We start from the raw sequence: 17,491 nt of genomic DNA, 5'->3' as shown, positions 1-17,491 counted from the left end.
TAATGAAACTTCAAAGCTTTTGCACAGCAAAGGAAACCATAAACAAGACCAAAAGACAACCCTCAGAATGGGAGAAAATGTTTGCAAATGAAGCAACTGACAAAGGATTAATCTCCAAAATTTATAAGCAGCTCATGCAGCTCAATATTAAAAAAACAAACAACCCACTCCAAAAATGGGCAGAAGACCTAAATAGACATTTCTCCAAAGAGGATATACAGATTGCCAACAAACACATGAAAGAATGCTCAACATCATTAATCATTAGAGAAATGCAAATCAAAACTACAATGAGATATCATCTCACACCAGTCAGAATGGCATCATCAAAAAATCTAGAAACAATAAATGCTGGAGAGGGTGTGGAGAAAAGGGAACAGTCTTGCACTGCTGGTGGGAATGTGAATTGGTACAGCCACTATGGAGAACAGTATGAAGGTTCCTTAAAAAACTACAAATAGAACTACCATATGACCCAGCAATCCCACTACTGGGCATATACCCTGAGAAAACAATAATTCAAAAAGAGTCATGTACCAAAATGTTCATTGCAGCTCTATTTACAATAGCCTGGAGCTGGAAACAACCTAAGTGTCCATCATCGGATGAATGGATAAAGAAGATGTGGCACATATATACAATGGAATATTACACAGCCATAAAAAGAAACGAAACTGAGCTATTTGTTATGAGGTGGATAGACCTAGAGTCTGTCATACAGAGTGAAGTAAGAAAGAGAAAGACAAATACCGTATGCTAACACATATATATGGAATTTAAGGAAAAAAAGTGTCATGAAGAACCTAGGGGTAAAACAGGAATAAAGACACAGACCTACTTGAGAATGGACTTGAGGATATGGGGAGGGGGAAGGGTAAGCTGTGACAAAGCAAGAGAGTGGCATGGACATATATACACTACGAAACGTAAGGTAGATAGCTAGTGGGAAGCAGCCGCATAGCACAGGGAGATCAGATCGGTGCTTTGTGACTGCCTGGAGGGGTGGGATAGGGAGGGTGGGAGGGAGGGAGACGCAAGAGGGAAGGGATACGGAACAGATGTATATGTATAACTGATTCACTTTGTTATAAAGCAGAAACTGACACACCATTGTGAAGCAATTATACTCCAATAAAGTTGTAAAAAAAAAAAAGAAAAAAAAAAAAAAGAATCCGCCTGCCAATGCAGGGGACATGGGTTTGATCCCTGGTCTGGGAAGATCCCACATGCCGCGGAGCAACTAAGCCCGTGTGCCACAACTAGTGAAGCCCATGCGCCTAGAGCCCATGCTCCGCAACAAGAGAAGCCACTGCAATGAGAAGCATGTGCACCGCAAGGAAGAGTAGCCCCTGCTCACCACAGCTATGGCTCACCACAACTAGACAAAGCCGGCGTGCAGCAACGAAGACCCAATGCAGCCAAAAAAAATTAAAAATAAAGATTAAAAAAAAAAAAAAAAAACGACGAGAAGGGTGAGGAGTTCCAGTTCTAGCACCGGCTTTGAGGCCAGACCACCCTAGATTAGAATCCTGGCTCTGCTACTGAACTAGCAGTGGGACCCTGGACAAGTTACCTACCCTCTCTGAGCCTCCGGGAGACTTCATCTATTAAGCGGCATAGTGACAAATAGTTGTGAAGACTGAACGAGGTCACGTTTAAAGCATTTGAGTACATAGTAAGCACTCAAGGAAGAGTAGCTGTTACAGCTTAATCCCGGCCAAAAATCTTAACAGTTGAGCGGGTTGTGAGCACTGCCTTGCTCTCGCCAAGTTTTCCCAGAGTACTGTTGTTAGTTTCCCGAATACCCGCCCCACTTCTAGGTTCGTTTCAGAGCCGAGTCTCCCCCATGGCGGGGGTGGCGGGGTAGGGGGGAGCGGGAGACGACTATTGCGAGGGGCGGGCTCAGCAGCGCCCCCAGCCAGCTCAGGCCCCTCCCTCTGATTCACCCTGGGCGGCTTTTAGTCGCTCACGTCGGGGGCGGGGGCGGGGGCGGGGAGGGCAGGGCAGGGCAGGGCGGCAGAGACAGTGGCCGGAGCAAGCCAGCAGGGCGCAGGCAGGCAAGTAGCGCTTGGGGTCTGACCACCCGGCGCCTGGGCTCCCCCTGTAGGGGTCGGAGGGGCGCAGCTGGTCGCGGGCCCCCTGCCCTGCGCGCCCGGCTCCCCCTTCTTCTCCTAGGGGCGCAGCCGCGTGTCTAGTCAGGTCTCCTCGCTTCCCGTAGGGAGGGGCGGGAGGGGGTGAGCCAGTGCTAAAGCAATGCTTTATTTTCCTCCATTTGGGACAAGTTGAGCGTACCTGCTGGGGAGACCGGAGAGGGAGGAAAAATGAGTCTGTTAAAAAACAACTTTTAGAGTCCGGTTACCAGATAATGTAATTAACAACGTTAGTTACTGTTAGAGTTCAAGGCGCTAGGGAGTCCTAGACTCTTTTAACTGACCTGCTCTTTTGTTTCGCTGTTAGTTTGCGAACGTCTCCCCCCCACCCCCGCACCCACCCCGTGGTGATGGGGCCACCTTTTTAGCCAGGTGAGGCTCCAGTGTGGAGAGAGAACAGGGACTCCCATTCATCCTTGCTCGTGCCCTGCGGAGTCCAGAGCCCTAGAGCCACCCGGGTTTTGCACCAGTGCAGACCAGAGTCGAAGAACCTCGCTGGGGCCGGGTGGGGGCGGGGCGAGGAGAGGTGATCTGGGGTTTAACTTTCCATCCCTTCCCTCTGCTAAACCGTGAAGCGAGAGGCAAGGGGCATTGCTTCGGGAGGTGCTGGGGTCCCATGGTACATTCTGTGTTGGCAAGAGAAAGCCATGTAGGTTTATTGAGCGTGTAGAATTTGCTCCTTATTTATACCATTTCATTTAATCTGCACTTTTGTCTTCATGCCCCTCTTACAGTTAGGACACAGGGAGGCTCCAGGAAGTTAAGTCACGTGCAGGAGGAAGCAGAGCCAGTAAGTAGCCAAACTATCCAACTCCTTCCATTCCGCCACGTGACCCGCCCAGCCTCTGGCTCTCGTGAGGACAAGACCCTCTTTTTAAGGCCATGGAGACTCTCAGGTGCCAGCTAGCGTTTGTGTTCTTTGAAGAAGACATTCAACTTATCTTGTTCTGGTCCAGAAATTCTGACACATGCATTGACTGGGTTCCACTGCTGCCCCCGGGGTGGGGCCTGACCCTGAAGGCTGAGCCTTATGTCTAACTAGCCTGTTGATCAACCCTGGGCCAGGCCTGGCCTGCGTCCAGGACAGGTGGGCCAGAGTTCTGGACTCGGCTGCATCCTCTTGCACGGATTCCGCAGGGCGTGGAAGCTTCCCTTGCTCTGTCTTGTGCTCCCTGTGTGATCAGAGGCAAGTCGCTTGTGCTCTCAGGGCCTCCATATCCTCGTCTGGAAAGCGGACGAGCGAGTTGGACCAGACTAGCTCCAGGGCCTTATGATGTGATGGAGGCAAGATGGCCCCTGGGTTGAGCCAGAACCAGGCTTATTTTTATTGCTGTCCCTCAGAGCACCCTGGGCAGAGACTGTGTGACAGTCAACATCTGGTGAATGAGAAGCTGAGCAAGGGTAGATTTGAGAGGCATCCAGCATGCGGGACACAGCAAAGAATGTTTTCCTGGCCTCAGCCACTCCCAGGGTACTGAGCTTTAACAGCAACAAAAAAAATCAAATGTGTGCATTCAGGCAAGGAGAAAGGCAAGTCGAGAAGGAGGAAAAAGTGGTGCGGAGCCAGTGACCCTACCCAGGAAATGTGACTAACCCAGCAGAGGCTGGGGCCAGGCAGACGTGCCTGCCTCAAGCTGGTGAGTGGGGAGCGTAGGCAGTCTTGGCTTTCCTGTGGTTTCCCTCGCAGGTCCCAGACTCAGAGCTGCCAGCCCTGGCTTGCAGCCGGTGGAGGCCACTGTGATGGGGCTCCAAGCTGGCGTGGGCCTCCACCTCCCTATGGGGGTCTCTGAGGAGCCAGCCTGGCCGCACTCCTTGCCAGCCCCCAATGTCGATCTCCTCCATCAGGGACCGCCTGCCCGCCCAGCACAGTCTACCCTTCCCTGCGGAGGACAGGGCCTCGGCACCAGCTGGGGAAGGAGCCCAGGGGTGGGGTCGATGGGTGGGAATATCAGGAGGTAGCAGAGGGAAGGGAGAGCCTGCGGTGTGGGGTGGGGGGCTGGCTGGAAGGAAGCAGAGCCTGAAAAGCAGAAGTGGGAGGAAGTGGAGCTGCACAGAGAGGTGAAAGTGGAGGGAGGCTGAGGGAGGCTCGGCGTGGGGTGGGCTGGCCGGGACCCTCTTAGGTGGGCAGGCGAGGGCAGAAACAGAGGCTCACGTTTCTGGAAGCCGCTTTGTCCAGGATGGGTGTGCCCCACCTGCCGTCCTTTCCAGTCACTGGAGCCTCAGCTGCCCAGGCAACGGGTGGATTGGGCTCAGCATACGGTAAGGAACTCCTGGGCTGGGGCTTGTCCTGGCTTGTGGTGCCCAGCCTCCTGACAGAGGCCACCACACTGAGTGACCGGACACCTGAAGGTCCTCAGCCAGCCTGGAGGTGCATTCAGATTTGAGGATACTTGTTCCTAAGACAGGATGGTGGCGTGATGGTAGATAGGTGGGCTGGAATGTCTGGGGGTGGTGGGCAGGCCTCACATTTGAATTTAAACTGTGTGGCACGGTCCATTTTTTTTTCTGACCAGGATCGAAGCCGTGCCCCGTGCAGTGGAAGCGTGGAGTCTTAACCACCGGTGGCACGGTCCATTATTTTGCAAATTCAAGAAAACCCCAGCCCACGGTCCAGCCAGCTGCCTGGGGTAGGGTAAGGGTGGGTGAGGGAGGCGAAGGTGGAGCCAGAAAAGGGTAGGAGTCCTGCTTGGTGTCAAGGGAGAGAGCACTGGCCAAGGAGTTTCCAGGCGAGGCCTCTGGACCCAGCAGCTCCTGCAGATTTCCAGGTTCCAGGCTGGGAGGAGCTGGTGTCATTTCAAGTGCTGACACTCACCCCTTACTCTTTCTAGGGGAGAAGGGTAGGGGCTGTTGCATTTCACACCTAAGGGCAAACCGGGACTGTGTGGTGAAGGGACCTGTTGGGAATCAGTGAACTCGGGATCTGAGGAGGGCACAGATAGCGGGGAGGACCTGTCATCCTGACAGCTGGCAAGCACTGCCGCAAAGGTCTGCATAACTGACCCCCCACTTCACAGTGTGTCCTCAAAGGCCGGCTCCTTCCTGATTCAGGACCTTGGGACAGCCAGCACGGCAAACATCCTACCCCTAGCCTCTGCTTTCTGCCTCCAGGGCTGCTCCTGCCTGTTGATTTCCTGTGCTATCTCTTTTTTTTAAAAATTATTTTCTTGGCTGTGTTGGGTCTTCGTTGCAGCGCACAGGCTTTCTCTAGTTGCGGTGAGCGGGGGCTACTCTTCGTTGCGGTGCGCGGACTTCTCATTGCAGTGGCTGCTCTTGTTGGGGAGCATGGGCTCTAGGCACGCGGGCTTCAGTAGTTGTGGCACGTGAGCTCAGTAGTTGTGGCTCGCAGGCTCTAGAGCTCAGGCTCAGTAGTTGTGGTGCACCGGCTTAGCGGCTCCACGGCATGTGGGATCTTCCTGGGCCAGGGCTCAAACCCGTGTCCCCTGCATTAGCAGGCGGATTCTTAACCACTGCGCCACCAGGGAAGCCCTCCTGTGCTACCTCTTAGGCTCCATCTGGTCTAATAACTGGAGAAAGTACAGTTAATCAAATACATTCTCTGAGCGCTTGTAGGGTACCAGGCACAGTGTGAGGGTCCAGCTCGATCCAAAGAGGCAAAATATGGCTCCTCCTCAAAAGGCCTTTATAGTCTAGTTGGGGAGATGGCCAGGCCCATAACTCAGCACACTGTGGCAGAGTGGGAAAAAGTAAAGGCTATAACGTAAGAGGTACGGAAGCAGCTGCCTTTTGAGGTGGTGAGTTCCCCATCACTGGAAGTGTTGGAGAAGAAGATGGTGAGGGATGTAGGGATTTCTGCACTGTGCGTGTTTAGGTACGTGTTGGGGGGCAGACGTGGAGTAGGATTAACTAAGTATTAAGGCTCCTTCTAATGCCAACATCTGTGATTCTGTGACATTCCCCACGTAGGGGAAGTTTGTCTGCGGTCCCTTGCATGTGATGGCTTCCTGCTTCACCACCCCCATCAGCTAGACCTTGAGACTCGCATGAGTTGTTCTTTATTTCTGTGCCCCTCCGCCCTCATTTTGCCCAGTGCCAAGCTCCCAATATAGACCCTGAATGGAATTGAATAGACCCTGTTGTGGGCTGCTGAAGGAATGCAGGAGTACCGGGCATGTCCCCTGCTCTGGTTGAGTTGTCAGGTCATGCTCCAAGACAGCCTGTAAGCAGGAAATGAAGGGTGTGCTCCTAGGTGAGAGGGCTGGGAGAACTCCCAGAGAAGGCCGAGGCCACCCAGTGTTCTAGAGCCTCCTCAGATGGCTGCGGCTTGAAATGGGCCCGGAGGGGTGGTGGGGCTTGGATGGACGTGAGGTGGAGCTTCATACTGAGGAAGCTGAGGGGCTGTAGGCTTGGGCAGAGGACCTGGAGGGAGAGGAGTGACAGGCCGATGGCAGTGGGCGCTTGCAGGGGAGAGCTATGAGCAGAAGGCTGGCGGGTAGCTTTACAGAGTCATCTGGAACTTCTCCAACACTGATATCCGGGCTCCACCCTGGAGAGTCTGGTTTTTATTTTTAAGGAATCAATTTTATTTATTTATTTATTTTTGGCTGCGTTGGGTCTTCGTTGCTGCGCGGGCTTTTCTCTAGTTGCGGCGAGCGGGGGCCGCTGCGGTGCAGCATGTGGGATCTTCCCAGACCAGGGCTCGAACCCTTGTCCCCTGCATTGGCAGGCAGATTCTTAACCACTGCGCCACCAGGGAAGTCCCGAGAGTCTGGTGTTAACTGGCCTTGGCATTGGGATTTTTTTTTTTTTTTTTTTTTGCATTACGCGGGCCTCTCACTGTTGTGGCCTCTCCCGCTGCGGATCACAGGCTCCGGACCCGCAGGATCAGCGGCCATGGCTCACGGGCCCAGCCGCTCGGCGGCACGTGGGATCTTCCCGGACCGGGGCACGAACCCGCGTCCCCTGCATCGGCAGGCGGACTCTCAACCACTGCGCCACCAGGGAAGCCCGGCATTGGGATTTTTTAAAAGCCCCCAGATGACTCTGATGTGTGGGCAGGTGTGAGATGCTGGTCTGCACAGAGCTAACTGGCAGCATAAGAACATAGTTCAACATGCAGATGCCCATCCTCACTCCAGACCCGTGGAATCAAAATCTTCAGGCCTGGGCCTCGATGTTTTTATAAGACACCAAGGTAATTCTAACCGGCGGCCGGGCTGGAAAGCCAAAGTGATGAGGGCCAGGCAGCCAACCCCTCTCACCAAAACACTGCACTGGTTCTCGGAGGCCTGTAGCCCCGCACGTGGGCTGCCTGCTTCTGAGTTATGGCCTGAGCTGTGAGGTCGGGACACAGAACAAAAAAATATGGGAACCCCCTGGCAGTCCAGTGGTTAGGACCCCACGCCTCCACTGCAGGGGTGCGGGTTCGATCGGTGGATGGGGAACTAAGATCCTGTATGCCGTGTGACACGGCCAAAAAAAAAAAACAGTAGACAGCTGACAGTTGGCCCACTTGTTCACGCCATCTCTCTCCACAAGCTCTCCCCACTGGCTGGGCCTTGCGGGTGGCCACGTCACCACTTCGGGCCTGAGTCGCAGGCTGAGCTGTCCGTTACAGAGGATGTGGGCACAGCATGTGACCCTATGTGGGATGGAGAACCATTAAAGGTTCCCTCCCCCAAGCCTCCCCCTCACTGCCTCCCCTCTACCTTGGGGAAGTGTGGTTCCAAAAAATGCCTTCAGCTATGTTTAAGTTAGGAAGGAAAAGGAAAGTCAGTTTCACCTGGTGTTTTACACCCACGGCCACTGCTCCTGTTTCCCCCTCTGTTTCCTACTCAGACTCAACATCCTCTGCTCTCCCGTCCATCCCCCAAAGATTGCCCTTTGCCCTTCCTGCTTCCCCAGCCCCCAAGAGTCTCCTAATGGTGCCTTTTAACCCTGAAGTTCTCCAGGTCCTTCCCTTGCACCACTGGGGCTCCTTGTTAGCTGCACAGCATGAACTGGGCGGCAGTGCTTGCTGGCGTGGGCTCTGCATTTGCAGCCAAAGAAAGAAACCCTCTAGTCATGGGAACGTGGGAAAGAGAGTGAGTGAGGCTATGGCTACTACACTTGTGAAATTTTTAAAAAGATAGTATTTTTTTTTAAATGCTTGCCTTTAGCACTTTGTTTTTTCCCTAAATAACTTCTGTCCAAAAAAGCTTGCTCTTACTGACCTACAGAATAAAGATGATATTCATCATCCTGGCATTTGAGGGGAGCTGGGCATACAGAAGTGATACCTGAGACACAGACGTAGAGAACAAACGTATGGACACCAAGGGGGAAGGGGGGTGGTGGGATAAATTGGGAGATTGGGATTGACATATATACACTATTGATACTATGTATAAAATAGATAACTAATGAGAACCGACTGTGTAGCACAGGGAACTCTACTCAATACTCTGTGGTAACGTAAATGGGAAGGAAATCCAAGAAAGAGGGGATATGTGTATATGAATAGCTGATTCACTTTCCTGTACAGTAGTTACTAACACAACATTGTAAAGCAACTATATGCCAGTACAAATTAAAAAAAAAAAAAAAGTGGTAGCTGATGCCTGGGAATGGGGGAAATTCCCTAGGGAGGGAGTTTAGTATTAGATTTTTTTTTTTTTTTTTTGTGGTACGCGGGCCTCTTACTGTTGTGGCCTCTCCTTTTGCGGAGCACAGGCTCCGGACGCTCAGGCTCACTGGCCATGGCTCACGGGCCTAGCCGCTCCACGGCACGTGGGATCTTCCTGGACCGGGGCATGAACCCGTGTCCCCTGCATCGGCAGGCGGACTCTCAACCACTGCGCCACCAGGGAAGCCCTTTCTGAGATTTTTTTGTTTGCTTTTGGTAGATGCCTTTTATCAGGTTAAGGAAGTTCCCTTCTATTCCTAGTTTGCTAAAAGCTTTTGTTTTAACTCAAAAATGGGTATAGGATTTTTCTAAATAATTTTTCTGTATCTACTGAGATGATATTATGTTTGTTTATATGGCTTGTTAATAGGGTGGATTACATTGATTTTCAGATGTTAAACCAACTTTGCATTCCTGGAGTAAACCCTATTTAGTCATGATGTTTTATCTTTTTATATATTTCTGAACTCCATATGCTAAAATTTTGTTAATATTTTTTTCCGGTGTTCATGAGGGATCTTGGTCTAATTTTCTTTTCTATAATATATTTATCTGGTTTTGTTATATCAGGAAAATGGTGGCAGCATGGGATGAGTTGGGAAGTGCTCTCTTGTTTTCTAGAAGAGTTTGTGTAGAATTGGTATTATGCCTTCCTTAAGTTTTTGGTAGAATTTATCTGGACTTGGAATTTTTTGAAGGCGGGGGAGTTTTTAAGTACAATTTCAATTTCCTTAATGGATATTAGAACTCTTCAGGTAATCTATTTCTTCTTGAGTGAACTTGCATAATTTGTGTTCTTCAAGGACTTTGCCCATTTTGTGTAAGTTGTTAAATGTATTGGCATAAAGTTTGTAATATTCTCTTTATCCTTTTAATACTTGTAGAATCTGTAGTGATGGTCATCTCTTTTGTTTCTGTATTGGAAATTTGCATCTTTTCTTAATCAGTTTGTCTAAAGGGTCATCAATTTTATTGATTTGTCCAAAAACCAGCTTCATTGGTTTTCTCTATTGTTTTGGTTTTTGGTTTATTGATTTTAAGTCATTGACTTTAGACTTTTCAAATATAAGCAGTTATTGCTTAGAGAGATGTATCCCAGACTCATGCAATGCCCAGAGTTAGGAGTCTGGAAGCAGAAGAGGTCACAGCAAGGGGAAGACACCGGCCCAGGGCCAGGGACTCCTAGTGCTTTTCACTATGACTGTGTGATTTGGGACTTAGACTCTCTGAGCCTGAGTTTCTTTGCCCGCATAATGGAGCCAGGGATAATCTCCTCTTGAGCTCTTGGAGATGAATTAGTTGAGTATGAAAGCACTTGGCCACCCGGAAGGACCTCCCCAGACCCATGTGAAGTCTGGTTGTCATGGCACTTGTAATAATAATGGCTTCTTCTGTCTTTCCAGATCCGGAGACAGCATGTACTCATCCATCCCCCAGAGGTAGGCTATGCACCCCGCTCCCTTCACCCCTCCCCTCTTCCCTTCCAAGGGCTGCCCCTCCTCACCCCCACACCGCAGACCCCAGGCCTGCCCAGGTCTCTATGCTCGTCTCCTGCACCACCTGTAGGCCTCGGCCACCACCAACCCTCCCCCCTCCCGCAGTGGCTCTCCGTTCCCAGCCTCGGTGCAGGATCCCGGCCTGCACGTATGGCGGGTGGAGAAGCTGAAGCCAGTGCCCGTGGCCCCCGAGAACCAGGGCATCTTCTTCTCGGGAGACTCCTACCTAGTGCTGCACAATGGCCCGGAAGAGCTCTCCCACCTGCACCTGTGGATAGGTACGTAAGAGAGGGCTGGGAGGACTGGTGAGGGGACTGGCCCGGGCAGGGGTCGGGGCTGGCAAGGGTCTCACGGGCCGTGCCCCGCCACCTCCCACTCGCCCCAGGCCAGCAGTCGTCCCGGGATGAGCAGGGGGCCTGCGCCGTGCTGGCCGTGCACCTCAACACCCTGCTTGGGGAGCGGCCTGTGCAGCACCGGGAGGTACAGGGCAATGAGTCTGACCTCTTCATGAGCTACTTCCCACGTGGCCTTAAGTACCAGGTTAGAGCCCACCTCCCGTACCCCAACCTGCGGTTGCTCTCAGAGTCGGGACCCCTTCCAGCTGGTCCTTACCCTGCAAAAGTCCCAGACCCACACGGGGCTGGGTCCTCCCCACCTTTCTGCCTGCCTCCCAGTGGGATGGGGTGGGGAGCGCTCGGGCCTCCATTCAGGCTGGCCATCTGGGCTGCAGGAAGGCGGCGTGGAGTCAGCATTTCACAAGACCTCGCCAGGGGCCACCCCAGCTGCCATCAGGAAACTCTACCAGGTGAAGGGCAAGAAGAATATCCGTGCCACCGAGCGGGCGCTGAGCTGGGGCAGCTTCAACACAGGGGACTGCTTCGTCTTGGACCTGGGCCAGGTGGGCAGGCGGGGTTGACTGAGCACCCACCTGTGTTGGCACTGTGTGTGCGCGCGTGTGTGTGTGTGTGTGTGTGTGTGTGTTTTGGCTGTGTCTTGAGGCTTCTGGGATCTTAGTTCCCCAACCAGGATTGAACCCGGGGCCACAGCAGTGAAAGTGCTGAGTCCTAACCACTGGACCACCAGGGAACTCCCTGGCATTGTGCTTTTTTTTTTTTTTTCTTAAGCGGAGGTCTTCTTAGAAGCCCATATGATTTAAATTTATTTATTTATTTATTTATGGCTGTGTTGGGTCTTCGTTTCTGTGCGAGGGCTTTCTCTAGTTGTGGCAAACGGGGGCCATTCTTCATCGCGGTGCGCGGGCCTCTCACTATTGTGGCCTCTCTTGTTGCGGAGCACAGGCTCCAGATGCGCAGGCTCAGTAGTTGTGGCTCACGGGCCTAGTTGCTCTACGGCATGTGGGATCCTCCCAGACCAGGGCTCGAACCCGTGTCCCCTGCATTGGCAGGCAGATTCTCAACCACTGCGCCACCAGGGAAGCCCCGGCATTGTGTTTTAAAAGGTCAGGGACCAGGAGGTCAGGGCAAAGGGAGAGGGGCTGAGAAGCTATAAGCCCATTCCAAGTGGGGTCGCTGCAGCCATTACAAGACATCCCTGTATTTCTTAGGACAGAAACCTCCCTCTGCTCTCTGGCCATTGCCTCTAACACTGGAGCCTACTCTCTCCTTCTCCTGGAGCCTTTGTAGCTCCGAGTTAAGCCGCCTCCCAGCCCATGCGTTAATCACCTCACTCATCCCTTCCCTCCGTGAATCTATGTGTCTGCTCTGAGCCAGCACGGGGACCACAAATTGCTCACCCAGGGCAGGCAGCCAAGACGGGCCTGTAACTGGCTGTAACCATGGCAGGAGGTGATGAGGGCCCTCTTAGGGGCAGTGGCCTGTGCTGGGGGAGCTGGGGGCAGGGAGAGGCCTTCTAGCCCGAGCCCAAGCCATTGTCCCAGGGAGGCGCCATTTGACTGGACCCTCACGGAGGGGAAATGCCCTTCCAGGCGAAGATGATGGGTAAGCCGAGGCACTGAGACAGATAAGGGTGCAGACATGCATGTCAACAGGAGGGAAGGATGTAGCCTGACCGGGACCCAGGGTGGGAACAGGAGCAGTGAGAGTGGAAATTTCTAAGGAGCTGAGATCCAGGGCAGGAGGAGATTGATTCTCTCAGGGTCTGGACCGCATCTGTCGTGCTAAAGATTTGGGACAGGAAGAGCAACCCAGATGCTGTCTGGGAGGAGGACTGGAAACAGTGAGATGGAGGCAGGGGACCCGCTCAGGAGGGGTGATGAGGGCCGTGCCTGGCGGGGGTGCAGAGGTGTGTGAGATCCTGGGCCCAGGGATGTCATTCACCCATTCACTCATTCAATAAGTGTTTATTCTAGGCCTAAGGATGTGCCCGTTTCTGTCTTGGCACTGGGCATACAGCAGTGGGCCAAGCCAAGCCAAACAAAACAAAACACTCATGCCCTAAGGAGGGTTACCTTCTAGTCGGGGAAGATAGATTATAAACAAGATAAAGATGTTTCAGTATATGACACAAATAACGTGGAGAAAGATGCGGAAGCGGGGCAGAGAATCGCTCTTGCCCAAGACTGTCATTCCCGTCCCCAGAGAGGCCTGGGTTCCCCTCTGCCTTCTTTTTTTTTTTTGCGGTACGCGGGCCTCTCACTGCTGTGGCCTCTCCCGTTGCGGAGCACAGGCTCCGGACGCGCAGGCTCAGCGGCCATGGCTCACGGGCCCAGCCGCTCCGCGGCATGTGGGCTCTTCCCGGACCGGGGCACGGACCCGTGTCCCCTGCATCGGCAGGCAGACTCTCAACCACTGCGCCACCAGGGAAGCCCCCCTCTGCCTTCTTGATTGTCTTTGATCGTCTTGCCTCAGAGGGCAGTTCTGCAGACCCTGTGAGGGGCAGGATGCAGGCAGTTGGCTCCAACCCGCGCCTCCCCACTTCCCTCCAGAACATCTTCGCCTGGTGTGGTGCAAAGTCCAACATCCTGGAGCGTAACAAGGCGCGGGACCTGGCGCTGGCCATTCGGGACAGCGAGCGGCAGGGCAAGGCCCAGGTGGAGATTGTCAGCGATGGAGAGGAGCCTGTCGACATGATCCAGGTTGAGAGATGCGGGGAGGGCAGCTCTGCTTGGAAGCCACCGAGAGAGGCAGCGATCAGCTGGGGGCACGAGGGTGCTGGCTGGAGGGCTGTGAGGGCGTCTGCGGTGCTGCTCAGGGCTTGGCTAACTCATCAGGTGCCTTGGTGGGATTCAGAGTCAAGTACCCCTCGGGACGGAGGGACTGGTGGCCGGGCAGGAGGACCTAGCCCTCCCCACCTCTGCCTGGCGCCCTTGTGCAGACAGAGTTTGTCCCACTGGGGCGGTGGCCCTGGGTGTGATGGGTTGAGTGCCCAGGAATCCCTGGAGACGTGGCCTGCTCTGACCCCTGCAGGTCCTGGGCCCCAAGCCCGCTCTGAAGGAGGGCAACCCTGAGGAAGACCTCACAGCTGACCGGACAAACGCCCAGGCTGCGGCTCTGTATAAGGTGGGCGCCCCAGGCCTGCCCTAGGACCAGAGTGGGTACGAGCCTGGTGCTTGTGGGGCTGGAAGGAGAGGAGAAAGCAGTGGGAGGTTGGGCCAGGCACCAGGGTGGTTTATCCAGGGCTTGGAGTGAGGGTAAGATGGGAAGTGAACGGATGCTGGAGGAGATGAATGCCACTTCGCTTCTGGCCCATTCCTGGAGAAGGAGGTTTGAAACAAGCCCACGCTGAGCTTTCCTTTGTGGGATTCTTTACCGTCACGCGTTAATTTGGAGTCTACTTAATTTCCATGGATTCTGGGGCTCTGTGAGGCGGTGACTGAGCCTGAAGTAGGGCTGGGGGTCGCCCAGGATTTGCCTGTTGTGCTTCCTCCACCTCCAGTCGGTCTGCTGCTTGGCCTGGGGTGGTGGGTGGAGCCGCAGCTGGAGAGGCAGCTGCTCCTTGGTGGAGATCAGGGCTTTGTGCTGCGGGGAGGAGGTGACACGGCACTGCCCATCCTCCCCCAGGTCTCTGATGCCACTGGACAGATGAGCCTGACCAAGGTGGCCGACTCCAGCCCCTTTGCCCTCGAGTTGCTGGTACCCGACGACTGCTTTGTGCTGGACAACGGGCTCTGCAGCAAGATCTACATCTGGAAGGGTACGTGTGGCTTCTGCACCCCAGCCTGAGACCCCTGCAGCCACTGACCGGGCAAGGCTTCCTGTGGGAGGCCTCGGCCGACCCAGAGACGGCTGACTCAGGAAGCCTCCGCGGCTGTGGGTTTTCTCAGGGTTTCCTGTGCCCAGCCCGTTAATTCCAGGCAAGGGTTCTGCACCTTTAGCCTGCCTCCGAATCACCCGAGGGCCTGTTAACACCCATAGCTGGACCCCACCCCTGAGATTCTGATTCACGAGGTCTGTAGTAGAGCCTGAGAATTTGCACATCTAACCAGTTCCCAGGCCTTGCTGCTGGTCCAGGGGCTGCGTGTTGAGGGCCACTGTCACAGAGCTCTCCTAGGCCTTTGGCTGCTGGGACCCCTGACCCTGCCATGCTGCCCTGGGGTGTGAGAGATCGATTTTAGATATGAAATCACGCAGCGGGTAGCGAGCTGGTAGAACTTGTTTTTCCAAGAGATCGGGTTGGCTGGGAATGAAACACTTGTTGTGTGGACGCCTGTTTGCTAGATCCACCTCTGAAAATGTAACAAACCTCTGAGTCTCTGAGCGGTCCCGGGAGCCTCCTTACTTCTCTGTGCTTGTCTTTTTTCTTGAACGTGTCTCACCTCCCTGCCCACATCATAAACCTCTTGAAAGCAGGAATGGTCTCTAGTGTCCTGACGAGACAGCATGTGCTCAATAAACATTTGTGGGGTCGACCAAGGCCAAGAGAAATTCCCAGCCAGGAGGGAGGAGAAACGTTAGGTGTTCTAACTTGGCAGCTACTAGGCAGTAACACTCTTGCCTCAGGGCAGGGCCAGGAGTGACAAACAGCAGGGCGGCTTTCTAAGAAGTAGGGCGGTTGGGTGGGGGAGCATTGTGCTTCTGGGGCTGCCTTTTCCCTCCTGCCTCGGGGTACCTTCCCACAGGACCAGTGGAGTGGGCGTGGTGATTCCCACGGGCGTGTATTTAACCCCAAGCAAAGAACCAAGACACCGGGACTTCCCTGGTGGTCCCGTGGCTAAGACTCCGCGCTCCCAATGCAGGGGACCCAGGTTCACTCCCTGGTCAGGGAACTAGATCCTGCGCGTCGCAACTACAGAGCCCGCACGCGGCGACGAAGATATCCAGCGTAGCCAAACAAATGCATATTTAAAAAAAAAAAAAAAGAACCAAGAAACCAGTGGAGAAATAGGAAACTTGGGAGCCGGGAAGAGACGTATTTCGTAATCACAAAGGAAGGATACAGCCCATTAATTTCAGACACGTTGTCGCTAACTAGATTTTCATAGCCTGGCTGGAGAGCCAGCCACAGTTCACAGCATTGTTTCTCTGGAAAAGCGCCTCCCGCTGGAGCGCAGTTTGGTTAAAGGGACTGCCTGCAGGCAGGAAGAGAGGACGCTGGTCTCCCTTTTCATCGGCTCTTAGTTGGCATAACTATTAGGCCGACGCTAGCATCTGGCTTTATGGGAGTAAAATCACAGTCAGTCACATCCTTCTTTTTGTCCAATTGCATTTTGCAAAAAAAACCAGTTGATAACAGTTCAGTTGACAGACTCAAAAGGCGAGGGGCCCTGGAGTGGAGAGAGGGGCCTGAGAGTCTGATGCCAGGGAAACATTAGCTCTCCCTGAATACCCCTAGGGCCCTGGCCCTAGCAGAAGGCTTTGATGATTGGAGCAGGCAGAGGGCAGTTTTCATCTGGAGCTGCCAGGTTGGGAGGGGCTAACCTCCCACCTCCAAAGAGCCCCCTGAGTGTTCTTAGCGCCTCCTGGTCCATTTATTTTAAAAGGAGCCACCTATTCTCTGAACCCCCTTAAGTCTCCTCGAGAGAAGTGGGATGTGGGCTAGACGGGGTACCTTCTCTTTTACAAAATCTCCTGGGAGTTCACTGGCAGTCCAGTGGTTAGGATTCTGGACTTCCACTGCTGGGGGCCCTAGTTCGATCCCTGGCTGGGGAACTAAGATCCTGCAAGCCTCGCGGAGCGGCCAAGAAATAAAAAAATAAAAAAGTCTCCTCCCTATGATCCAGGTCGCAAAGCTAACGAGAAGGAACGGCAGGCGGCCCTGCAAGTGGCTGAGGACTTCATCGCCCGCATGCGGTATGCCCCAAACACTCAGGTGAGGAGCCTCCCTTCCCCCCAGCGCCCTCCTCCGGGGGCTCTTCCCTGGCCTCCTGCCTCTCAGACTGGACAAGAAGGGCGGGAAAGCCCGGGGCACAGTCAGAAGCAGTCAGGCCTCCCTCCCAGAGCCACCCAGTGGGAAAGCCCTTCTTAATCCTTCCAAGTTTTACAATACATGATATTTTCTAAGAGGATGTTTGGACAGTGCTCCCCTGGGAGCCCAGCAAGTCGGGCGCGCCTCTGGAGCTTGTGCACCTCCTCTGGGCCGAGGTCCCTAGCTGGTTCTGCCCCTCTCATCCCAGCACGTCGACACCACAGGTCAACCTGAAGGGAGCTGATAAGGCTCATGTATAATTGGTGCATCTGTGAAACTGCACCTGAGTCCTTGAAGCAATCTGTTTTCTCAGCCCGTGTCCCTGTAATCTTTCTCGTCTCTTGGCTTATCTGGAGGAGCATCCCTGGCCTGCATGGCATATGGACTCGGGCCTGGTGCCCATCACCCTCCTGCCTGGCTCCGGCCCTCCCCGACAGAGGCAGAGGTGGCAAACCTTGTGAGCCAGACTCCTCCCCTGCTGATCCCACAGGTGGAGATTCTGCCCCAGGGCCGTGAGAGTCCCATCTTCAAGCAATTCTTCAAGGACTGGAAATGAGGGTGGGCGTCTCCCTGCCCCCACCTGCTGCCCGCTTGCTTCTCCTTCAGCTTCCTGGTCAGTGCCGAGGTGCCCCCGCGGATGATCAATAAAGGAGACCAGTGCTCTCTGCCTGCACTGCCTGCCTTGGGCTAATTCTTCCTGCCCCACCCAGTCATACTGGGCGGAGTAGGACCCAGGGGACAATTCCACAACCCGTGAGAGGCCAGAACTAGCCTTGCATGATGAGGCAAGGGGGCCAGGAGTCCCAGTGGGCCTGGCAGGCACTGCTGTGAACCCAATAGGGAGGTGGCACAGGGCCAGGGCTCAGGATCACTTTCAGCCCGAGGTTCGGTTCAGTCTC

At 54.0% G+C, this 17,491-nt stretch overlaps 1 protein-coding gene across 3 annotated transcripts; it reads left to right on the top strand.

Annotated features, from left to right (window-relative positions):
- Positions 1–1,986: 1,986 nt before the first annotated feature.
- Positions 1,987–17,265, top strand: CAPG (capping actin protein, gelsolin like). 3 transcript variants are annotated; one of them, XM_081254223.1, is made up of 12 exons: positions 1,987–2,057; positions 2,885–2,940; positions 3,669–3,787; positions 10,176–10,211; positions 10,374–10,546; positions 10,654–10,808; positions 10,999–11,166; positions 13,174–13,323; positions 13,655–13,747; positions 14,249–14,381; positions 16,408–16,496; positions 17,083–17,265. In XM_081254223.1, exons 4-12 carry the CDS (start codon positions 10,189–10,191, stop codon positions 17,146–17,148), a joined length of 1,050 nt encoding a protein of 349 aa, XP_081110349.1. In that variant the 5' UTR covers positions 1,987–2,057; positions 2,885–2,940; positions 3,669–3,787; positions 10,176–10,188; the 3' UTR covers positions 17,149–17,265. The 3 variants fall into 3 exon arrangements, with proteins under 3 accessions (XP_081110349.1, XP_081110348.1, XP_081110347.1); XM_081254222.1 differs by lacking the exon at positions 3,669–3,787; XM_081254221.1 differs by lacking the exons at positions 1,987–2,057; positions 2,885–2,940; positions 3,669–3,787 and adding an exon at positions 3,028–3,046.
- The last annotated feature ends 226 nt before the right edge of the window (positions 17,266–17,491 follow it).

The sequence above is a fragment of the Mesoplodon bidens genome, assembly GCF_964165515.1.
Source record: "Mesoplodon bidens genome assembly, chromosome: 14".
Taxonomy (NCBI): domain Eukaryota; kingdom Metazoa; phylum Chordata; class Mammalia; order Artiodactyla; family Ziphiidae; genus Mesoplodon; species Mesoplodon bidens.
Note: the sequence above shows the minus strand (reverse complement) of the source record. Positions and strands in the feature narration are given on the sequence as shown.